General features: G+C 37.8%; 2 protein-coding genes across 3 annotated transcripts; one reads left to right on the forward strand and one right to left on the reverse strand.

Annotated features, from left to right (window-relative positions):
• Positions 1–2,654: 2,654 nt before the first annotated feature.
• Positions 2,655–25,074, forward strand: sult4a1 (sulfotransferase family 4A, member 1). Of its 2 annotated transcripts, XR_006369734.1 has the most exons (8): positions 2,655–3,019; positions 10,164–10,294; positions 11,313–11,393; positions 13,555–13,681; positions 13,788–13,882; positions 15,332–15,470; positions 23,269–23,328; positions 23,448–25,074. XR_006369734.1 is itself a non-coding variant. In XM_044107596.1 (7 exons), exons 1-7 carry the CDS (start codon positions 2,851–2,853, stop codon positions 23,558–23,560), a joined length of 855 nt encoding a protein of 284 aa, XP_043963531.1. In that variant the 5' UTR covers positions 2,655–2,850; the 3' UTR covers positions 23,561–25,074. The 2 variants fall into 2 exon arrangements, 1 of the variants encoding a protein (XP_043963531.1); XM_044107596.1 differs by lacking the exon at positions 23,269–23,328.
• Positions 17,584–20,400, reverse strand: LOC122826086. Its single transcript, XM_044107595.1, has 4 exons — positions 19,620–20,400; positions 19,358–19,513; positions 19,049–19,141; positions 17,584–18,850 (listed from the first exon to the last, which is right to left on the reverse strand). Exons 1-4 carry the CDS (start codon positions 20,235–20,237, stop codon positions 18,758–18,760), a joined length of 960 nt encoding a protein of 319 aa, XP_043963530.1. The 5' UTR covers positions 20,238–20,400; the 3' UTR covers positions 17,584–18,757.
• Positions 25,075–25,327: the final 253 nt, after the last annotated feature.

Here is a 25,327-nt window from a genome sequence, read left to right on the forward strand (position 1 = left end):
AAATGACCGAATATAGTTTATTCTCCTTTTTCGTAATGTTTTCATGCAAGCTACTCTGTATAGAATAAATTTCTGACTATAAGGATCCAGACTTTAAACTCAGAATTATAAATTATAAGGAATAAACAATTCTTTTTCCATTGGCCCCATTACTCTTCCGTAAAACTGTAATAAATCAGGTTTCTTTGAACGCAAAGTGAACTATAATGCAATAAGCGCAAAAATCACTTCGTTGTTACAGTTATGACCCTTATTGTCTGCAAATGTTTTTGTGTTTTGGAGCTTATAGAAGACGCCTAAAATACCTTTTAACTTCTGGTTGTAATTTTTTATTATAAATATTACCATTATTTGTTCTGGAATCCGAAGGTCGTACTGAAATGAAACGCACCACTGTGGTTTCTGTCAGCATACGTCAGATGACGGTGACGTCACTGTTTGCTCTATTAGATGCGGATCCAGTCTCTCGCCTTCCTTTACTCTTGGCTTTAGTCGTACAGGTCACATGTCTCGGAACGTTACTAGAACCTTTAACATGTCAGAAGACGCTGAGATTAGCAGCTCTTCACTTAACTCGCCAGCAGCAACGAGGACCAAAAGGTTTCTGGTTTAAATTCAGTTAGTCATGAGTCCTGCCTTTCAACTCACAAAAAGCTGAGACTGAGCAGGTCTGGGTTTGCAATCTGACTGTTTTTTGTCAAGAGACGAATTGGATAAAATTTTTCTGTTGGATTAATGCTTATAGTTCCTAACTGAATTCAATTGAACGGAACATGGGGTGAGGTTAAAGAATGTCTCTGACGCAGACCGCTATTTAAGTGCTGCCGACATTTTACAGATTTTTATGACGGAAAATAAGCTGAAGATTTGGTAACGTATAGTTACTGTACTCCCCCGTTAAAATGCCTGATTTTTATGATTTCAAAATCACACCATAGTATTTGTTGATTTATTTTCAACAAATACCATCCTGAATAGTTCAAGAAAACAAATTTATAGGAGGAAAAACTACATATAAAATAATAGAAATTGCCATAACCTTGTTGAATTGGGTTGCATGGTGGTGCAGCAATGAGGTCATGGGTTTGAATCCTTGGTGTCCGAGTCTTTCTGCATGTTCTCCCTGTGGGTTCTCTCCAGGTACTCTGGCTTCCTCCCACAGTCCAAAATTTGGTCTCTAAATTGTCTTTCAGTGTTTGTTTGTGTGTGTGTGTGTGTGTGTGTGTGTGTGTGTGTGTGTATTGCAAATGTATACACACCCTTAAAATAATACTTTATGATTCAGTTTCAGCATTCATTCTACACTATAAAAAAAATGAACTTAGGGGGTTATTAGATTAACAAAAGAATATCATGTACTTTTAACTAAATAATTTCATGTTTGAAACAAAAATGTGATACAATCATGTTGGATAAACAAGAAATTCAACAACTTCACATTTATGAAATTTAATCATGTTGAGATAACATGATTCATTATAGTCAGACTGATCTTGTGCTGAAGCCGAGTGAGATCATGAGATATCACGTGAGTTCACGCAAGACAATAGTTTTTGTCTCAACTTGAATAACATATTCAAGTTGAGATAACATGATTCAATTTAGTCAGATTCATTTCCCTCCGAAGAATTTCCCTTAGGGAATCACAAGAGATTATGCGACATAATTGTTTTGCGCCTGGGAAAACTTCAAAGCGTTTTTAGTTACACATTAAACTATAAATATTTGTTTTTCTCTGCAGGGCACTATTGGCATTTAAGAACTGCATTGTAAGAGTGCAATTCTTTAGTGTACTGATACAGTGCATTTAAGAACTGTAAAAAAAGTCATTTTTTTTTTTTTTTTTTTTAAACACTTTTCTTTGAATTAACGTAATTAAATCATGGAATGGATTTCCACACGATTAAATAGCTTTCTGTCAGCATGAAGCATGTTTGTTGAGTTAACTTAATTTTCTTGAGTTAAATCAACTTAATAAGTAGTGCGAAAGTATCACTGTAACATAAGTTTTTTTCGCGGGTGTGCTGTAGTCAAACATTGTGTCTCTATGGAGACTTCCTGCCAGAGTCTCCATCCTTCTGGACCAACACATAGGATTGGAAAACAGAATTTTTTGTTCTAAAGAAACTTGACAGAATATATTTTGCATTAATGGAACCAAACTTGTTGTTTACTTCAGCAGTACCTTTATATAAAACAATAAATGAACACTGAGGTTTTAATAATATATAGAATAGCTTCATTTTGACCACACATCTTAGTACGTTAAAATCCTAAGACAATATTTTTGTGTCACAGTGTTTTCAGGGATACATTCAAATAATAATAATAAAAAAACTTCCAGAGAGAAAGGTTTGGTGAGGCCTATCCAAAGTCCAGAACCAAATCCAACGCATATGTTGTGGGTCGCCTGAAGAGGTCTGCGGGTCAGAGATGTTTCACAATCTGAAAACTACGAGGAGAAAAGCTGGCCTCATCAGGGCTGTGCAGACTTTCAGGTGATCAAACTTTAGCTGTGTGGACTTAGGGGTTCACACAGCTAACCCCTAAATTAGCCGTTTCTTACGTTTAGTAAGAAGACGTGCGCGCGCACGTCCTGACTCGTAGCTAGCTTGGTCCTGATGCTGGTTCTCGGGGACGCGCATTACGTCACCTCTCGCTGCTTGGGTCACCTCGCTGCCCGCATCCAGCGCCAGGCTCTACATCCTTTAAGGCCCGTCCTGCCACCACCATCATTATTATCATCATCTTCACCTTCACCACAGCGGCTCATCCTCCCCTTTTCTAACGGAAACAGTTCGCGTGGGCGAGCGCGTGTTGTCCACCTTGCGCTGGTGGAGAGTTGCAAGAATGGCCGAGAGCGAGGCAGACACGCCGAGCACACCGATCGAGTTTGAGAGTAAATACTTCGAGTTTGACGGAGTGCGGCTGCCGCCCTTCTGCAGAGGGAAGATGGAGGACATATCCAACTTCTCCCTGAGAAGTAGCGACATATGGATCGTTACCTACCCGAAATCAGGTAAACAAACCTCCTGCACGGTGGTTGTTGCTGCTTTAACTTATTGTTGGGCTGGCTCTGCAGCTTCATTTATGTAATGTTGTCAGAGCTTAAAAATAACAGCGCACATAAATGGTTGTAATGTCGTTTTGTCACAACTATGACTTACAATGTAAGTTGTAAATCTGCTCTTATCTGTTTTTATCCACATGTGCAGCAGAAATGGGTCTTAGAGTCCTCTCATAGCATTTTACAGTCTGCAGGTTGTTTCATAATCACCTGCCAGCAAGTGAGTGAGTCACATCACATAAACGGATTAAACTCTGGTTGCAATGCTTTACAGCCTACATCTTCTCCTGTGGTCCGTGTCATCCAGTTCAGCCACACAGCTGAGCTGGTCGGTGTTTACATGTCAAGCTGTACAGGGTGTGGGCTGCAGAGCAGACAGCCACAGAGGAACGGTAGGTGTGTGGTGAACAGAACAAGAAAGGTGAATGGTTTCCCTGATAAACTGACTGGTCAGAGCACAGGGTGCAGAGATTCTTAGAAATACTGGGAAAATTTAAGAAAAAATCAGCTGGAGTCTCACCAAATTCTAAAGTATGTCATCATTCTGTCCTCTGTAGGATACCGGTAATGATCCAAAACATAAAGCCTAACCAAGCCTGCCTTATACACTGAAAAAAATACCTCTTTGGATGAACCTAAAAAAATCATGGAAAGGTTTTCCACCTGATTAATTTGCTTTATTTCAGCACCATGTAATTCTGTTACTCCTATTTAAAGCAAATCTGTTAGGTCAACTTAATTTATTAAGGTTATTCCAATGTAAAGCAATTGTGTTGGCTCAACTTATGTTATTATGGTTATTCTATGGTTGATTCTAAATCAAACGTGTTGGCTCAACTTAATATATTATGGTTATTTCTAATTTAAATAAAATGACTTGGCTCAACTTATGTTATTATGGTTATTCTATTAAGTGTAGGCCCAACTTAATTTATTACAGTTATTTCGATTTAAAGCAAATGTGTTGGCTCAATAGAATTTATTAAGGTTGATTCAACTCATTTACTATAGTTGGACCCAATGTAATTTAAAAGCCCAACTAATTTGCAATGCTTTGGACCAAATAATTTACTTTACTAAGATCAATGGCAATTTAGTTGAAACCAACTTTCTTTTTCCACTTCTCCGAAGAGTTTTTGCAGCACTAGTGGCTCATATTTTATTTGAGACAGTGTGAGGACATGGCAAAGGTCACCAAGACCGGGAGTCGAACCAGCAACGTCTGCGTCGAGGACTAAGGCCTCCAAACATACAGTGTGCTAAACCCCTGTGCCACCACAGCACGCTGGAGAAATCAACTTATGTTACAGTGATACCTTCACGCTACTTATTAAGTTGATCCAACTCATTAAAATTAAGTTAGCTCAACAAACATGCTTCATGCTGAAAGAAAGCTATTTAATTGTGTGAAAATCCTTTCCATGATTTAATTACGTTAATTCAAAGACTTTTCTTAAATGCTGAAAGAAATTTAAGAACTGTTTCAGTGCAGTTCTTAAATGCCAATAGTGCCCTGCAGAGAAAAACAAATATCTATAGTTCAATGTGTAACTAAAACCGCTTTGAAGTTTTCCCAGGCGCAAAACACTTATGTCGTATAATCTCTCGTGATCCCCTGATCTCGCTAGACCCTCTTCTAAGGGAAATGAATCTGACTAAATTGAATCACGTTATCGCAACTTGAATATGTTATTCAAGTTGAGACAAAAACAATTGTCTTACGTGAACTCGCGTGATATCCTGTGATCTCACTTGGCTTTAGCACTATATCAGTCTGACTATAATGAATCATGTTATCTCAACATGATTAAATTTCATAAACGTGAAGTTGTTGAATTTTTTGTTTATCCAATTTTTTGTTTTCTGTTTATCTGAATTCTTCAAATTGACTAATATTTGAAGAATATGTGCCTCTTCATCTTAGGCCAAAGCACAACCATCTGAGAAAGGACTGCACAAGAAAAGCAAATAAATGAAGTACACCCAAAGCAAAACAGATCATCATGTAAAAAAAACTATAATAGAAAACTTTTGACATAAAAGTTGTATATACTTCATAATAATATTTTCTGATTTTTTTTCAGTTGCTTTAAAGTTGTAAATTTCTTCAAAAAAATTGTTGTTGAACATTGTTTTTGAGAAATACATAGGACAAAATTACTATGTGAGAGGGATTGTCAACCTGGGGCCCAGGGACCCATTCCAATACTGAGGTGGCCCTGGGCCTAAACTACACAAAAATGGTTCAGCAGAAACAGAAGTCATCTAAGTTAGACTGAAAACTTCAGGAGGCTTGCTGGCTTTACAATAACCAGGAAGATAAAAAGGTTCACCAGGAAGATAAAACTGTCAGAATCAGGCTCAAAAGTTTAAACTGAACTTAATTAGTCAAAGTTCTCCATGACACAGTGTTCAGTTATAAAGTCCTTTATAGAATAATATATACAGGTTTACTTCCTGCAGGCAACAGTACACTGGATGCTGACTCCTGAGGTTGACTGATAATTTCTGTATACTGTACAAGATTTTAACATAGAAATATTACACAGTAATCATAAGTAGAAAACCAGCTCCTTGTTCTACAGTTTGCTTCGTCCAGAGGGTCTGGACACTTGGCGGCTATAAAGAAGCCATTGCTTCCAGGAGGCATGAACTCTAATGAACGTTTTCCTGTGAATTATGCAATATTCCAGTTCAATGCTATGAAGCTAACCAGAAATTCCCTGCGCTGTAAACAAACATCCTCCACTGTGAAGAGAGAAGAGCCGATCCAATCGAGGCGAGTGTTAATGTTAAGTCAATATTTGGAAGTTTGAGCAACATGGACTGAACGGCTTTGTTTACCTCCTCCTCTGCCGTCACTAAAACTACAGCTAGACTATAATTCTAAAACAGAGCAGAAAATCAACGTAATCGTTCACAATTTCTCCTTCTGTTTCCTGATTGGCCCAGTCAAAAATCAACCATAGAGAACCTGAGTCAATGGGAGAAAGCCCAGACTGTGCTAGAAGCCAGATTGTTTTCGAGCACCCTTACAAAAAAATCCCACGAAAATCAAATGTGCCTTTCACATGTGACTTTCAGATATGATCACATGTGGTTCACACAAATTTTACATGTGAATCATGTGAATCACATGTGAAAGCACATGAATACGTGTGATTTTGGAACGTTTCGTGGTAAAATCACATGTGATTCACATGTGAATCACACATTTCCACATGCGATTCACACATTTCCACATGTGATCACATGTGAATCACATGAAAATCACATGTGAAAACATGATTTTCACATGTGAATCACATGTAATTTTACCACGAAACGTTCCAAAATCACACGTATTCATGTGCTTTCACATGTGATTCACATGATTCACATGTAAAATTTGTGTGAACCACATGTGATCACATGTGAAAGTCACGTGATCCACATGTGATCACATGTGATTTTCGTGGGATTTTTTTGTAAGGGCAGAGTTGTAATTAACAATTTGAAAATTTTTGCATGAAAGTTGACATTGACTCTGACTCAAACTTTGAATTAATGCTTAGACTGGTCTAATCCTGTATTTACGCCAGTCTATTGAATAAAAGACCAAAAATGAAGAAATATACCCAGTGTTCTATTACGCAACAGAACAGAGACAGAGAGTTCAAAGAAATAAAATCCAAGCTGTTTTTCTTGGTCTCAGATGTTTCTGGCATTTATTTAGGTCTCCAGGGCAAAAGTAGAGGGCAGATCATTCTGAGAAGAGATTTCAAAAACATAAGTTTCATAAGTGTGACATGTGTGGGTTATAGTTCAAGACATTCCAATATGTGCTTGGACAGAACTTGTTGAACTCAACAACTTTTCTACAGTTTTCCATCCACTCTGTTATAGTTATGTGATAACGTTGTTTATTTAACCAAGCTCCATGTTTCATGCTTTTGTGTCACTTTGTGCATCAGTTGTAGTGTTAGTGAGCCTGTCTCGCATCTTGTCCTGAGATAAGTAACAAACACATGACCAACCCCGTGTTTGGGCAGAGCTGCAGAGCTTTCTGATGCCATCAGCTAACTTGTGACTGTCTTAGCCATTAGTAATACCAATATTTTATAACCAGAAGAAGAGAGAGAGTACTGTTGATTTACCATATGAGAGCAGTTAGGAACACACACACGCACACACACACACACACACCCGCACACACACGCACACACGCACACGCACACACACATACACTGAGCTCTAATGTCTGGAACCCATCTGGAGAGCTTGGTATGTTTTCCATGGATCAGCTCAGGTGTAGGAGGGAGCAGGATTTGGGTCATAAAGAAAATCCAAGATAGAAGTGGCTGAATGTTTTTCTAGACTCGATCACTGCCCTAACGCTCTCTGACTCTGGTCGCTATGGTAACGTTTACATATCCCTTCAAAATAAGATATAGATGCGCCACAAAAACGAACATTCTACTTTCGTGAAAATTTTAGCTCACGATAACGACTAATGGGAGCCCTGAGCTTGTTTCTCTGCAATGAGACGGTCCCATCTGGGAGTGATGAAAGACAATGACACCTGAAATGTTGCTTATGCACAGGGTGCTTGGTCTCTAGTGGCAAAGCAGTTTGAAGCTTCATGCAGAGAGAGCTTGGAATGTGGGAATCACGTATGGCGTGGGATAAATCCATTCTTCTGTCTCTTCTCTGGGCCTTTCCCCTTTGCAAAGAAATTTTCCAAATACATCTGATCTATTTCTTACTCATTTTGCTGCTTGTGGGCTCAATAATGGCGCGCAAGACATAACAGAGAGAATACGGTTAAAGTATTTTCAAAATCAAAGATCCTCCAGACTCAAATAATACATAAAACGGAAATATTTAATTCTTTCTTGCGCGGCCCGGTACCAATTGGTCCACAGCCCGGTACCGGTTCGCAGCCCGGGGTTTGGGGACCACTGCTTTATAGCGTATGAACCAAAAGCATTCAGACACTTAAACTTCGAACATCCTGTCTTTTTGTTTAGTTTAGTTTTTGTTTTTACAACACTACTAAAGAATAAATGACGAGAGATCTGTATATGGAGTCGTATAGGCTGCACCTTATTCCAAAGGTTAAATGAGTCTGTGACCTCATGTGCAAAGCTGATATGATAAAAAGAAATTTGTTCTCAGTCAGTTTAATGTGGGGAGAACTGCTTATGTCCAGCAGTTCATAAGATAACAGGATAAAGAGAGGCGTCTGCTATCAGCCCCTAAATGAATTCTCCCTCATTCCTACAGATACTGTTTCTGTAATTATTTATTGCTCATGACTAATTCTCACAGATTGCTTTGAAAGGTCTTGTAACTACTGACGTCTGAGCTAACAAACAGGAATCTCTGGTCAAAGCAGCTCTCAATATCAAGAATTTAAAATTCCAGAGTGAATAAAATTATGGTCAAAATACAAAAGTGGGAACAAATCAGCTGAGCACAACAGAGAAAAAGAAGAAAAAGACATACATTTCTGAGAGACGTTTTTCACTTTTCTGCAGAATATACTAGTTAAATATATAAAGAAACAGCCCCATGCCTTTTGTAGCAGTTTTGGAGTTTTTAAAATAGTAAACTTTGTGATTGAATTCAGCTGATTTCCAGAGTAATGTGAGCCAGCAGGCATTGTTGTTTTGGGCAGTGGAAATACTCAGCATATGGTCTCTTCACACATCTATAGTTGTGGATTCCCCCGGTTGCAAAGCAAGTTTGGGGAAAACTTTGAAAGCTGTTTTCTCAGAAAGATAGATTAGACAGTGCCAACATTCAAATGACCATATCGTCTTCCATTTTTTATTTCCTCTGGAAATAAAACAGAATTTACAGAATTCTTTACAGAATTCTTTACAGATTCTGTAAAGAATCTGTAAAGAACTCATTATGCCCTTGAGTAGACTTGTTCTGACTTTTGCTGTAGCCAGTACACTAAAGCAAATCAACTTAAGGTTCTATACTACTCATAACATAAGTATTTATCTTTGTTTATGTAAGTACATCTTAATGATTTGTTTATTTTATTGTGATTAAGACAGGTGGCTTTCTACATATGCCTGAATCTGCAGAACATTGTCAGTTTTTGATGATATAATTAGAAAAGGATTTAGATTGTTGACATAATTTCAGCTTTCTGTTTCCCTGTATGTTCAGGGAACTGTGCCAATGGGCAAATTTTCCACTTATAATTTTGAACCATGTTTCACAGAAATTCCTTGAATGGGTAAAAAGGACAGGTTCACTGTAAACAGACTGAACTTATATAGCGCTTTTACAGTCATTTTGACCACTCAAAGCACTTTACACTAGAGTCACATTCGCCCAGTGGCACTCACAAACACAAACACACATTTATACACCAATAGGTAGGCAATTTGGGATTAAGTGCCTTGCCCAGAGGCACATTGACATGTGGCAGGAGGAAGCTGGAATTGAACCTACATCCTTCTGATTGCAAGACAACTACTCTACCATAGGGCCACAGTTGCCCCCTTACACAGAACTTACAGTGTGTCAGCATATTGCATGTGAGTCACTTTATTCTGTTATTACACAACTGTGTGTTTGTGTTGATGTGTGGGGGTGTGCGTGTGTGTGTGTGTGTGTGTGTGTGTGTGTGTGTGTGTGTGTGTTTGGCTGGCTGCAGCCAGTTCTCCTCACCTGGCTTCAGGAAGACGTCCCATCTTCCCAATCCAGGCAAGACTCACAGAATATTGTGGTCTTGTCTCTTGGAGATGTAAAAGAAGCTTTTTTTGAATCCTCACCCAGAAACCAACACGACAGACTGAAGCTCCAGACATCAGAATCCCCAAGTGGGAATTGAACATTGTTGTTCTAAAAATATACTTTTCTTATTTTTTGATTATTCATTCAATATTCCAACAATATATTTATAGTAGAAAGAGAGAAAATGTGTCCATTTTGGCTTCATCTTTGCTTAATAAATAACATGGTGAACAGTGTTTAATTTACCTTTTGAAGTTAGATTTGAATGAGTTTACAACATTTAAAAAGGTCAGATCCTTCATGTGGAAGCACTGTCTGTATGTCCCTCATGTCCTGGTTCTTCTGTCTCTTCATGTAGGAACCAGTCTGCTACAGGAAGTTGTGTTTCTAGTGAGTCAGGGAGCAGACCCTGATGAGATTGGCCTTATGAACATCGATGAGCAGCTACCTGTCATAGAATACCCCCAGCCTGGGCTGGATGTCATACAGGTACAACATCTGATCAGCATTCAATGAGAACCTTTTTAAGGTTACAATAGTTGTATACTTAGATCGATCTTTGTTGGACTTCATATGAGGAAACTTGTCACCGAGAGCTGCAAGAACGGGAGAAAGCCTGCAATACTCGGCATCCAGGAATCAGTAAAGGATGAGGCATCACCAGAGCAGCCATATGAGGAGCAGCTGTCTGCAGGACAGAGAGGCTCAGGACGAGACATAGGGCATAAATCCAGGATATTTAACATATGTTATGCTATTATTTTTGCAATGACATTGTTATTTTTAAAAAATTTTAAATAATAAAGGAAGGTCATGAAGGTTCTGGAGAGACTCCTGTTGGCCCACCTGAATAAGCAGGCAAGCTCATATCAGGACCCCTGCAGTTTGCTTATCACCATGAAGTTGGAGTTCAAGGTGCCGTCATACGGTTTTGCGACAAACCCACTGTCATCTGGTCAAAGCAGGCAGCACTGTGAGGATCACGTCCTTTGATTTCTCCAGGGAATTTAACACAATTCAGCCTGATCTGCTTTGTCAGAAACTCCAGAAGACACAGATGGAGGTGGAGGCCTCAACAATCACCTGGGTGCATCTATAAGTACCTGACAGACAGACCACAGTTTGTGAGGCTGAAGGACTGTGTGTCTAACCAATTTTTTAAACCAATTTTTAGGGTAATTTATTTCTCCTTTTTTGCAGAAAAATTGTTTAATCTGTCCTCAGCACCTTGAACAGTGTTTAGGTCAGTCTCCTAGTTAATGTGAAATAATAAAAATAAAAGTTTGGAAATGAATAAGATAAGTAGTCTGTATTATATGTAGCAGTTTCTAAGTTTGTACCATTCCTGGTTTGAAGTTGGAGGGCCAAAAAATAATTCCAAGGGCCCGTTTTGGCTCTGGGAACCTATATTTGGCACCCCACATTAACCAACAACAAAACTTTGCAAACCTCAAGACATTTTAATCTTTGATTCTAAATTGCTGAAATGATTGTTTCTGTTCTACAGGAGCTGACCTCCCCTCGATTGATAAAAAGCCATCTTCCCTACCGATTTCTCCCTACAGCTATGCACAATGGAGAGGCCAAGGTCAGTGCATGTCATACCATGTGTGATTCGGTATCTCAAAGATGTTAGTTCAACAATTTGGTCTTCTGCTATCATCAGAATATGCCTTGAGTTTATGAGTATGAGTTTTTTAGAGTATGACTCTGCCTCAGGACTTTGATCTTCCAAAGTATATTGGATCTTGTACTTTTCCCATCAATGTGACTGGGCCCAGCTACATTATCCTACAGAGGTTCGGTTTAATACACTGTAAAAACTAATAAGTTAGTGGAATTCAAGCAATTTGAGAAAACCATTTTAAGGGGGAAGTTAGACCTGATATTAAAAATAACATTTGCAAACTGCTTAATTTATTGCACATCAGCTGCTGATCACATTGGGCTTTCACTATTTAACTAGGTTGACATGAACCAGAGGGCTGTTTGACAAAAGTAGGATTAAGAAATCCAGGATAAGAGACAAAGCCAGGCTTCACATAGCATCAGTTCATCCTGACTATCAGTTTCATAAAGACCCAACCAGGCTGAGGAGGTGCAACTATGTGGAGCCAGGCTGAAGTAATTCAGGTGAATGCAAGTCCACAGATTTCTTCAACTGACCAGTGAAATCGATCACAGATTCACTGATGATACGCCACCGCTATGCCATACCTCATCTTTAGATGGAGGATTATGAGGAACTAAAGCACATCATACTAAAGAAAGGAATGCTGCTACAACAGCAAACAACAGTGGATCAACTGTGTAATTAGCCCAAAATATAAATTTCCAACTAAAAAAACTCAACTAAAAGACATCAAAATCATATCTGTCATCTACTCATTACTTAAAGCGGACATATCATGCTTTTTTATGTCAAACTCATATGTTGTTGAGTTACCACAACATTTAATTTCCCTTTAGGATCAATATTTTTGAATTTGAATTTGAATCATTCTCCTATGGTCTATATGAAGTAGGACCGTAACACTGCCATGTGACTGCAATGATTTGATCTGAATTCCTCCTTATTACAGCTCCAGGCTCCTCATTTACCTGTTCTGAGGTGTTTCAGAGGAACTGGTTTTGCTGTGGTCTTTTTAAAACGAATGCGACAGGGTGCAGGGCGTTCCACCCCATTCGGCCATTTTTATAGTCTGATAACAGCGATACAATTATCTACCAGCAGAAAAGCTTTTTATTCCAAATTTTATTAAAGATGTGAACAGAAAACTAGTATGTTCTGTTCTGTATGTAACGAATACATACAGAACAGAAAAAATAAAATAAAGAGAATGCAATGCTGTGTTAAGATATATATAGAAGAGCCCAGTTTATCTTGAGGAAATAAACAAAAGTGCAGAAGTTACTTAAACTGTAACATGCTCAATCTGCTTCACAACTAATGTGGACGCGGTTCAGCGCTGCGAAGAATTAAACTTAACTCATCCTGTGGTTTTAACAAATAGGCATTACCATCTCACACCCAGAAGGAGAGTGGTGCTCAGGAATAGCCGATAATAATATGATTATATTTTGACGAGTAAAAATAGTATACGACCAATTTTTTTAATGCTGTCCATCAAAATGACGGACAACATTAAAGTCTAGTGCAACCTCTGCACACGAATCCTTACATTATGCTTGGGGATGATGTAAGGATTCGTGTGCGTTAATACATCCTAGAACTGAATATTTTGACTTGTCTATTTGCAACTTTGCGTTCACATGAACTTGGACTGCAAAACAACAAAAACTGGTGAATTCACAGAACTGATTAGCAGGAAGTTATGACTGTATTTAGCACGGTCATTTTTCAGAGACAAGAAAAATGTTATAGGCAATAGAGAGAAATGAACAGACTCAAAATAATAACCCGAAAAGAATATAAAGATATTTATGCTGCATAGGAAAATAATACATTAACGTTTTTTTCACTCAAAGGACAGACTACAAAAGGAGATTTTGCATTATATATCCCCCTTAAAATGCTCCAGATCTCGTGCTACACTTAAAAAAAACTGTGCTATTACTTCAAGAATGTGTTTCTGAGTTATTTAATTGATAGAAACGAGTGACAATAACTTTTTCATAAATTTAAGTTACTTCAGTTATTTGTGTTAAGTTAGGGTTTCAGCATCACAACAAACCAATTCTTGGTAATGACATAAGATTGTTATTGTCCATGGGACTGGACCCCTCAGGTTATCTACATGGCCAGAAACCCTAAAGACTTGGTGGTGTCCTATTATCAGTTTCACCGCTCTCTCAGGACCATGAGCTACCGTGGAACTTTTCAGGAATTCTGTCGGCGCTTCATGAATGATAAATGTAAGAACCTTTCAATCTCAAAAGGATTAATTAATATGACTTTCTTTATGCTTTTTTCATTTAGATTTTTAGCATACTCTAATGTTTTCTTTATTTCATCTGGCAGTGGCTTATGGTTCCTGGTTTGAACATGTTCAGGAATTTTGGGAGCATCGTTTGGACTCCAATGTCCTCTTCCTGAAATATGAAGACATGTTCAAGGTAATATTTTGTCTTCTCCATTTACACATCCTGAAGCTGTCACATCATGACAACTTCAGGATGAACTATAATACCAAAGCAAACAAAAATAATCTATCGAGTTTCAGCCCATTTAAGCTAACAAAAAACAAGCAAACCAAATTATATCGATTTACCTCCCTAAATAAACAGGAGAAAAATTAATATGAAAAGAAGAGGCAGTTCACCCTTACCAAGCTCCATCCAACAGTTCAACAGAACTAGCAGAAGTCATGTGACTGGTTGGGATGAGAGGAGGAGGGATAAAGCACAGTTTGCCTCAGCTCCCTATAGTCACTTTCCCCAGACTTGTAATTTATTTGATTTTTGTTTGTGCTGTTGATTGTAGAAATTGATAACGTACTTGATTATAATAAGTTTAATTTAAAAAAATAATATATATATATATATATATATATATATATATATATATATATATATATATATATATATAATTGTCTAATAATTGGCTCTATAATAATGTAAAGTTACATATAAATGGAGTTGAAATTGATATAATTTATGAGAAAACAGGTCCTGTTATGCTGAGGTTTGGTTGGGAATAAGTGAGTGAGCAACACAGCAGGCGCCCCAAGAGGAGATGAGAAGAAAACATAACATGAAAACATTTCAGGATCATGAAACACTCTCTAGCCTACTGAAGTGATTAACTATTTGACTTTGTATCATCCTGGATCTTCTCCCTTCCACAGGATTTACAATAAGAGGAGGAATAAATGAAAAAATACGAGCAAAATCTGTCTTGGCACCACTCTAAATGAAAACATCAAATGCAGCTCAGCTATATCAGCTTCCAACCTGTTACATGTTATGTAACATGATATCAGTGTTTTCTGCATTACTCAGAGATGCTGTCAAGCAACAATCAGGGCTTGACCTTTTATTGCTTCAAATCTCTTCCAGTGTAGTAAATGTTCTTCCTGGTGATTTTATGTGAAGTGAGCATTACAGCTGTTCTGTGGCTGAGCAGAGAAATGAATGAGGAACAAAATGAATGTCAAATGTTCAATTTATGAGTGAAAATATTGTTTTGAAATACAAAAGAAAAAAAAAGAATTCATACACATATATATTTTTAGTACAGAATCAGTTTCTTGTATTTATTGTTGAAAACCTCTTTAGTAGAAAGTTCATCCTGAGCTAACAAAGTGACTCCAAGTCAAAATGGCCTTTTACGATACATGTATATGTAAACTTAAACTGTGATAGAGACAGATTATGTTGATATATTTTACTGTCCCAACATGACAGATTTGTTCAAACAAAACTGTTTTGTGTCTGAGTGTAAAAACCTGACCTACTGTCAAAGAGGTAGTGAAACCATCTGAATGTTTGGAGGTTGCAGTTAGCTTTGTGCACAGAGCTAACTGCTGCTCCAATGTGATGCTGTGGTTTGTATTCCCTTTCCAGAATCTGGGGACGATGGTGGAGGATCTGGCCCGGTTCCTCTGTGTTTCCTGTGATAAAACCCAGCTGGAAGTTCTGGTGGAAAATTGCAACCAACTGATTGAGCAATGCTGCAAATCTGAGGCGCTGTCTATCTCTAGCTGTGAGTGAGCTTGCAACAGACGGCCTCTTAAAGTTCTCAACTTGTTTTTAAACATTACTTTACTTAGATTTGTTTTAAGAGCCTGTGTTAGATTTGTTTTAAGAGGGGTTATCAAATCCTCTCAAATCTTATTTTAAGATTTCCCTGTTTCTTTTTAAATTTCTACCTGGTTCACTGTGATTCCACCATGTTTGAATGTGCAGTTTACCATATTGTTAAAGTCACTGCAGGCATTCAACTGGTAAACCAGTCAGTACTGTATCTTTAATGATTATTTATTACATTTTTAGCAAAATTTCCAGCAGACAAGTTTTTGTCAAAGAGCGCTAAAGACAAGGCAACAAATAACAAGTCTCACTAGATAAATATAGTCAACTTTTAAAATACCCAAACAGAATAGTAATTCTAAAATACCTTTGGTCATCTTAGTAGCTTGGCTTTATGAAAATTGATTCAAAAATAAAGACATTGTTATTGTTCCCAAAATTGAGAACTTGAGTTTGATGGAAGAAATCCTAAATGGAGGACTGCGGGAGATGAGAATCAAACAGAACTACGTAGGAAGGCTTGGCTTCAGAAGTCATCGTTTTACCTACTGCATCTAATTATCTGATGCAGATGCTCTGTTTGTGGCCACAGAGGTTCTGTAGAGAACATTAGTGAACAAACAGCATCATGAAGACCAAGGAAAAGAGCCGACAGTCCATCCAATCTGTCTGAGCTCAGACTGTTTTGCAAAAAAAGGGTAACAAAATTCAAAGCTATTAGAGAATTACCTTAAGAAGGAATACAATTCAAACATTTTGAAAATCATTAATAATGTTATTTCCTCTTTCCAATGAAGCACCAATTAAAAGCATCATGATTGTAAAGTACAGGTATGAAAAATATTCAAAGGGGAGGAGGGAAGTAAATACGTTTACAAGAGAATGTGTAGAATTTCTTCCAGAAATGTCAGTGATTTTCCAACATTCTGAGCTCCTGTCATCATATTGATCCCAACAGTTAAACTTACAACATTATGTTCATCCAAAGTTTACAAAAACTCCCTGAATCCCATCATGCAGTTCAGAGTAAATATAGATGCCCAATCAGCTCAACCATCAGTGGATGTTCATTTACAAACCCAAACAAAAAAACAATTCTTAGAACTTTTCTCTCAGATAAATTCAGACAAATCAGTTTGCATTAGCAAATGTTGAACAGTAATTTATACCTCTTTATAAGTCTTTAAATCATCCGCAAATGAATGAATTAAAGACAAGCTTTAATTCATCCCTTTGGTTATGTGAAATGTTTAACTCCTCAGCACCATTTCTATAAAAGCTTTTTTAATTTCACTTCGTCCACATGGAGTTCTTTCAACACTAACGCAAGCTGTCCAACTTTAATATATCTTCAAATTTTTTGCTTCTTTTTCCTTCATCATGGATATTAGCGTAGTGGTTTTTATACAGTGCACTGAAAAAAATGACTCTTTGGATGAACATAAAAAAATCATGGAAAGGTTTTCCACCTGATTACTTTGCTTTATTTCAGCACCATGTAATTCTGTTACTCCTATTTAAAGCAAATGTGTTAGGTCAGCTTAATTTATTAAGGTTATTCCAATGTAAAGCAATTATGTTGGCTCAACTTATGTTATTATGGTTATTCTATGGTTGATTCTAAATGAAACATGTTGGCTGAACTTATGTTATTATGGTTATTCTAATTTAAATAAAATGAGTTGGCTCAACTTATGTTATTATGGTTATTCTACACTGAAAAAAGTAACCTATAGAATTTACCTAATAAATGTGAGGTAACAATTTGCATCTACTCTGTTGGGGTAGATTCAATTCCATATATTGAGTATAAATTAACTGAACAAAAAATATATGAAATACTTAAAGAAATTGGGTAAAATTTACCTCATATTTATGTATATATTCAACAGCTACTTACTCAGTTAAATTAGGTAAAACTATTTCTTGTTTGCTAGTAGGTAATACCTGATAATTACAAATCAAAGTTAATTAAAATCAGTTAATAACCATTACTTATTCAGAGAAGGTAAAATGTACCCCCAAAAAAGACATTCAGATCATACACCTTCTCAATGTTTTTAATACATAAAGTCATCAAAAACAAAAACACAGAATAAACTGCAGCACAACAATGTCCCACAACATTTCAAATAATGAACCTGTGTTATAACCTAACAACTTCAAATGCTGTTTCAGTAATGTTGGGCAATAAAACATATCCTTGTTTTAGGACATCCAGACTGCTCAATAATAAAGGAGTAGATCAGAGAAAAGGAGAAGTGAGGTGATCAGAGCAGAGGTGCAAGGGATGTCCAATCACATGAAGATTTTCTTGTATCTAAACTCTTACTTGTGTTTCTTCAGCCTCACACAACAGTGACTGAGCAAATCTGCAATCTGCAGGTGTATTTATACACAACAAATAACTGAACTGCCTTGTTTATATGCAGCAATGATACACTAAATTATCCAAAAATGAATAAAGTGCAGTACACACCTTCACACATTTCAATGAATAAACCCGTTTTATAACTCACTAAGCTAAAGGCTTCAAATGTTCTTTCTGGATAATTGGTCAATGCAAACAACACTTTCAGAGGCCCCTTACTCTATTTTAAAAGCCACAAAACCCACACACAAACTCTACAAGATTGTTTCTGTGTGTACAGTATCAAACATCTGGATAAAGACAGATCAGAAAATCAACATCCTTTAGTTTCTGTGTTTGCTCTCACTCTCAGAGACAAGATGAGAATAAAAGAAACAAACAAATGGGGAGGGAAAGAGGGTGAGTTCAAAATTCTTCAGGATTCAGTCAGTGGTATTGACCAGACTGGCCAGTTTCTATTGCTTTTCCATTTCTGTCAATGTGGAGAAATCAGAGAACAATGGAGTGGGCTGAGAGAGGCTGCAACATACTTGTGTATCCATCTGTACATATATTTCTGTGTCTGTGTGTGGAGCAGAGGAGGGAAGAGAACAAAAATATAAAACTATACTCCATTAAAACTCTCTGTCCAGAAAAAAGTTCCTCTTGGAACAAGAGGGAAAATGTATGTCTATTGCATGAGCTTGTTTTTGAGGCTGTGGTCCTTCTTCAGTAGTTTTTCCCCATCAAGTTCCAAAAAGAGTTTTTGAAAAGCTTCAAATGTGTTCTTGAGCTGCTTTGGATAGTCAAGGTTGAGGGCATATATCAGTCCCATCAGCAGTACACATGCCTTTGTTCGCCTTCCACATCCTTCCATCACTTGGTTTCCCTCAATCACAATCGACATCTGATGGATCCTCCTCAGCCATGATGTTGTGCATCACGATCACCTTCATTGTTTTGTCTGTGTAGTCCTCACATTCCTACATGTTAAAAAGAAAGAAACAAAAAAGATACACATTTTTAATTTTATTGAAGATGCTGTTTCAATACATTTCAACTTATCTAAAGGAGAGCAGAGGGGAGTGATCAGAAGATAATAGGAAAAGGGGAGAAAGAGGAAAGGAGTGGAGAGGAGAGGATCCCTTGAGTTAATCAATCATCTGTTATCAATGACATACCTGGCAGTCATGGAAAAGATCTTCTTGTCTTTCACCAAGGTAGTTAATGAGGCAGCAGACAACTGCATCCCTTTTTTCCTCAATGCTCTGTGTCTGTAGGGAGATACAATGTAGTGAAAAGACTGTTAGTGGAGAGTGGGGAGAGAATTGCATACACTAAGACCGAATTGCTTAAAAACCAAAGGGTAGTTTAAGTTGGTAAGGAGCTCAACTTTGTGCACAACAAAGCAATTCTTTACAAATTAATTCACTTTTAATTCACGTATATCAATAATGACATATTTGTGAAAAAAAAGTAAAATAACATACGTCATTTAAAGTGTCCAACAGAGGGTGCATCTTGGAACCAGCAGCCCCTCCTTTAGCACGCATAAGCTGCATAAGACCTGGTGTGTACTCATCAAGCTTTAGCATGAATGTCTCCTCCAAAGAAACTGTCGTGATACATCTGAACTCTTCCTTGATCTAGGAAATAAAAGGACAAAAATAAAATTTTAAATGACAGACCAGATCTCATAGTAATCACATACATTTTCTTGATGGGAAGGAAAAATTATAAATACATTCTCACCTGAGCTTCAATGAATAATGCTGGCCACCTTTCTTTAAACATTTCTTGCATTATTGCTGATTTAACTCTGGCATCCATGAAGTGTCTTCCAGTGGCATGATATGAGTTGTTTGCCTCTGCAAGGATTAGTTGTATGTCTCTGGAAAACTCAGGTACTTGAAATGGCACTGGCCATGCAGGAAGGCGACATGAATCAGGCAGAATAATGGTGTCGCTGGAACCTGACGATGTGGAGTCGGACACCTGTGAGGATGCATCATGATCTTCAGGGCAGATGTTTGTTTCAGGAGTACTTGCAGGATGGGTGCTCACAGAACTCAAAGAGCTCAATGTAGATGATGGTCCTGATTCAAATATTGGGTGTAGGTCAAGGGTGATGTTAGGCTCTTTTAGGATCATTTTAACAGTGGCCTTGTCATACAAGTCAGCAGTTGAGGTGACACTGAAAAACTGATTGTCAAAGTCTTTGTCTTGGTATAGTAGTCCATATTCCCCATGCAATTGGAAAGTTTTAGTAATTATGGAAACAAGATCGTCTACTGTATTGGGAATTCCTGTTGGAAGTGTCAACTTCTTAATGCTGTGTTCTTGTAAAATGACTCTTAACTGGACTGCCATTGCTGTTTGATGTGTGCTTCCTCAGCTGCAGAGACAGAGAAAGAAAATAAGTTGAGACAGGTTGTTAATAGTTTATCAGATTATTTGAATAGGTTTGCTTCAATATTCTTCTGCCAAAGAAATAAAAGGAGATTTAGTTCAGTAGAGATTTGAATAAGTAATCTTTGATTGTCATTATTATAGATGATAGATGTAATATGTTTCATAAACAATATTACAAGATTCTGAAAACATTTATTAAGCACTGACGTTTTAACAATACCCAAGATAATATAAAATCAATTCTAAAATGTTTTACTTGAACACACAATTCCTTTAAAATTTTTTGGTGCAGCAACAGTGGGTGTTTACACACATAAAGGCGGGATACAGTGGTACTTTGTTTTCATTTTACACCATGTTTGTTTCCACTCTGGTCCACATCCAGCACGCTGGATGAGCGTCCTGTTTCCATGACGACTGACCGGAAAAGACGTGCGACACGTCATATTTACATGAGTCTTTAGAGTCCCGATTGTAAAAATAAAACTCTGAGAAGTAACGCTAAACTTTAACAACAGAGACACAAGTACACATGCATGCAGGTAATCTGGAGAGCGAATTATTATGTTTTTAAACAGACCGCGGCGGAGACCGACTCTAGCAGCCATGTTGAGGGAGCTAACGGAGCTAACGGGTAAACAACAACCGCCTGTGTCTCGGTGCAGCGTGATGTGGGAGCAGAGACCTGCAGATACTTAATGACCATTATACCTTAACCACACTCGGCAAAAGCTGAACTATCCCCTCTACAGTCTATGTGTTGCCTAAACATCAGCCCATTCAATATATTACAAAAAACTGGCGTTGACTATAACCTTAAAACCAGCGGTCAGACACAGTCATGCATGCTGGCTAATCTTGTAAAAAGCACACCGCGAACAGCCGAACACATTTCATTGCAACGTACCTGCAGTTGTCCAGACAGTTAACAGCCATGGTGGCGCCAGGGACAGATTCAAACTTTGATTTCAAGTAATGGCATGTTACACAGCTGCACATCGAATATAAGTGAAGTGTAATATCTCATCATTTCAAATATTACAATTTGCCTTCGCGGTATTATTCACAAATAGCTTACCTTCAGCTCACGGTTCGTTGGTAAAGGATGCAGTTTCCTGTCCCGCTCATTCAAAAACGCGGTTTGACGCATGCGCAACGTTGGAGCACCGGACTTAAGATTCGGGGGTATATTTTACTGTATTTTCCTATGTAGTGGTTTTTAATGTTAACGAATGGGTAGCATGTGTAGAATTTACCCATTATTTTGTAATTTCTTGGCTGACTGAAAAAATTAATTAAATTTCATATGATTTGTATAGATCATATTTACCACTCTCCAAAATCACTTTTTTCAGTGTACTAAGTGTTGGCTAAACTTAATTTATTATGGTTATTCCAAGTTAAAGCAAATGTGTTAGCTCAATTAAATTTATTAAGGTTGGTTCAACTCATTTACTATAGTTAGACCCAATGTAATTTAAAAGAACCAGCCCAAATAATTTGCAATGCTTTGGACCAAATAATTTACTTGACTAAGATTAAAGGCAATTTAGTTGAAACCAACATTTTTTTTTCTCTCCAAAGAGTTTTTTTGCGGCGCCAGTGGCTCGTATTTTTCTGAGACAGGCAGACAGGGTGAGGACATGGAAAAGGTTGCCAGGACCAGGAGTCGAACTAGCAACATTTGCGTCGAGGACTAAGGCCTCCAAATGTGTAGTGTGCTAAAACCCTGCGCCACCACAGCACGCTGGAGAAACCAACTTATGTTACAGTGATACCTTCACACTACTTATTAAGTTGATCCAACTCATGAAAATTAGGTTAGGTCAACAAACATGCTTCATGCTGAAAGAAAGCTATTTAATTGTGTGGAAATCCTTTCCATGATTTAATTACGTTAATTCAAAGACATTTTTTTTTAAAAGTGTTTTTTTTTTTATACTTTTTTTACAGTGCTTAAATGCACTGTATCAGTTCATTTAAAAACTGCACAGTTACAGTGCAGTTCTTAAATGCCAATAGTGCCCTGCAGAGAAAAAGAAATATCTATAGTTCAATGTGTAACAAAAACCGCTTTGAAGTCTTCCCAGGTGCAAAACAGTTATGTCGTATAATCTCTCGTGATCCCCTGATCTCGCTAGACCCTCTTCGGAGGGAAATGAATCTGACTAAATTGAATCACGTTATCTCAACTTGAATACGTTATTCAAGTTGAGACAAAAACGATTGTCTCATGTGAACTTGCTTGATATCCTGTGATCTCACTCAGCTTCAGCACAAGATCAGTCTGACTATAATGAATCATGTTATCTGAACATGATTAAATTTCATAAACGTGAAGTTGCTAAATTTCTTGTTTATCCAACATGATTGTATCACGTTTTTGTTTGAAACATGAAATTATTTAGTTAACAGTACATGATATTCTTTTGTTAATGTAATAACCCCCTACGTTCATCTTTTACAGTGTGACAGTCCATCAGGGATGAGTAAACTTTCACCAAATCAAAAGTTCTAGAACAGATTTATGAATACAGGGTCTTCAGACTAGTGATACATAAGTTCCCTCAGACTTCAGTTTAAGTCAGATGTGTTTGTATCCAGTTACCTTCTCCATCACACTTGAACCAAAGGAGCTGCTTGTTATCAGGCCTAATCAGACTAAATGCCATTGAGGGAATTCAGCCATCTTGGTTCCAGTGTGTTGGAACAGGACAGTGGCTCTGGAGGACTGGAGGACCTCCTGGTTTCAAGCCAGTTCACTGAATTCCTAAAATTGCTCTCCGACTCCCTTTGAGAGGCTGTTGCACCCTCTTGTGGGCACATGTTTGACTTGCACCATGTAGTCCATTTTGAACCACCTACCCAGTCTGTTTTAGTTTAAGCCATTTGTCCTTGTGCAAATATATATATTTTTTATTTTTGAGTTGCCATTCATTTTACTTCTCCTTTTTCTGTTTTCCTATTGTTTTCTCATCTTTTCATTCAGTGAGTTGAAATCTGGTGTCTGACCTGTTGCTCTGATCTATGTCATGTCACGTCACATCAGGTAAGCTGAGTAACTGCCAAGGACAGCTGCTCTCACACTACAGCTAGATCAGTGTAACTAAACTGTGATCACACACAGTCTAGTGAATTTGGTCCTAACCTTTTCTCCTCTCTCTGCAGGTCGTGTGGGTGTGTGGAGGGATGTCTTCACTGTGTCCATGAATGAGACATTTGATGCTTATTACAGACAGAAGATGGCCAAATCTGACCTCAGCTTTGACTTCTGCCTGTGAGGATAGCTGTACCTCTCTCTCCAAAGACTCTCACTCCCCTGATACCACTGATCTCTACAAGTGATCATATCTTGTAGAGATATGATCTTCATTTCCATCAGCTCAATCAGTCTGAAGTTTAACTGTGCAGTCAGAGAGTAGATTGACCTTCTAAAAAGGTTCCACAGAAATCACATTTGCAACCAAACAGAAATCACTGTGTAACTTCTAAAATATCAATGATTAGTTCCAAAATTCACTATATATGTTGAGGCTGCTGTGTGCATTTGGGTTACTGCGGAAACAAGCAGGTTCTGCAAACCACAGTATTTATAACTACTTCCTTTCTGCTTGGAAGCAGATAGTCTCTAACCTCCAGCTGGACTCTGGCCTTGTCCAGAGACTGTTTGGTTTTTTGAACAAGATAAATCACAGTGTTCAACATTCACAAAAATGGTGTCAGGTCTGCAATATTTCTAATGTTATTGCTTCTTTAATGTACACATATGAATGTGTTGTTGCACTGTTACATTCAGCAGATGTGACTCAACATTCACTGACACCTCAGAAATCTGACAGCTGTGAGCTTTCTTCTGAGAGTTGACTCGGCCTCCATTCCAATTTCCCTGTCTTTATCTTCTTCCTGTAAATGTTGTGCATACTAATTTACACTGCTTAGAGTCTAGCACATTACAAAAAATCAGTATATTCTTAATAGAAATGAAGGACATTTTTTGGGTTTATTGTTTATTTTGAGATAATGTTTCTTGGCAATAGATCTTAAACCACTGAAAAGTCTTCGTTATTTCTCTTGTGCAACAGAGCTGAGACTTTGGATGGCTGAACAGGTGATCTCTGTCAATCTCTGGTGTCATTTATTGAATTGGCTGATTGTTGAGTAAGAGACAAGACATTTTAGTTATCTAACAATTTATCAAACAAGGGCCTGCTGCTCAAACTACAAACACATTTTCCTTACAAATGTGCCACAATACCACCAACAAACTGGCTCCCCAACAGTACATAATTTATTGCCAAGAAGCATTCTAGCAGCAAAGAAAAGACCAACCAACAAACACAAAATTATTTAATGTTTGTCTTAAGTTAAGCCTGAGATAATTGTGGGTGGAGGTGTTTTATGGAAATTCTCATGGGCAACCACTTTCCCATTATATACTCCTTTTGACCACCCCGCTACTGTATACTTTTGTTGGCACTGGGAAGATCTGTGAAGTAAATATGAACATCGGAACCAACACCTTCTAAATTCTTGATGTTGTGACAGAAATCAGTGCCTTACAAAAGTATTCACATTATCTAAACCTCTTCACATTTTGTCATGTTGCAACTGACAGTTAAGAGTCACTTAACACTCAGTTAACTGACTCTTAAAAAAACAGGTGTTTTATGAAGGCCTCTGAGGTTTGTTACAGAGCATTAGTGAACAAAACGGTATCAGTTAGACCAAGAGCCACTGCAGACAGGTCAGCGAGAAAGTTGAACAGAAGTTTAACCCTTTGAGGCCCTGCTCTGATTTGGAGTGCATTAACCTCTAGAACCCGACGGACCCACTGGTGGGTCCGTCGGGTTCTAGAGGTTAAAGTAGGGTCCAATAATTGGTCATCCACCTAAACCAAAGAAGTAGCCAACAGATCTATGATAAGCAGGAGAGATTAACAGCTCTGGTGTGAGAATCAGCACAGCTGTCACACCTGAGCTCCCCAGACTGGCATTTACAGAATAATGTCCAGAAAAAGCTTCTGATGAAAGAATGGCATAAGAAATCCT

The sequence above is a fragment of the Gambusia affinis genome, linkage group LG23 (assembly GCF_019740435.1).
Source record: "Gambusia affinis linkage group LG23, SWU_Gaff_1.0, whole genome shotgun sequence".
Lineage (NCBI taxonomy): Eukaryota > Metazoa > Chordata > Actinopteri > Cyprinodontiformes > Poeciliidae > Gambusia > Gambusia affinis.

Bases quoted from the DNA above. Each gene is read 5' to 3' on its own strand.
- sult4a1 (XM_044107596.1), top strand. From the start codon at position 2,851: ATGGCCGAGAGCGAGGCAGACACGCCGAGCACACCGATCGAGTTTGAG. The intron at 13,682-13,787 runs GTAAGAACCTTT...TTCATCTGGCAG, and splicing joins GCGCTTCATGAATGATAAAT to TGGCTTATGGTTCCTGGTTT. The intron at 13,883-15,331 runs GTAATATTTTGT...TTCCCTTTCCAG, and splicing joins AATATGAAGACATGTTCAAG to AATCTGGGGACGATGGTGGA.
- LOC122826086 (XM_044107595.1), bottom strand. From the start codon at position 20,237: ATGGCAGTCCAGTTAAGAGTCATTTTACAAGAACACAGCATTAAGAAG. The intron at 19,142-19,357 runs GTATGTTATTTT...ATCTCCCTACAG, and splicing joins TGTTGGACACTTTAAATGAC to ACACAGAGCATTGAGGAAAA. The intron at 18,851-19,048 runs GTATGTCATTGA...TTTAACATGTAG, and splicing joins ATCTTTTCCATGACTGCCAG to GAATGTGAGGACTACACAGA.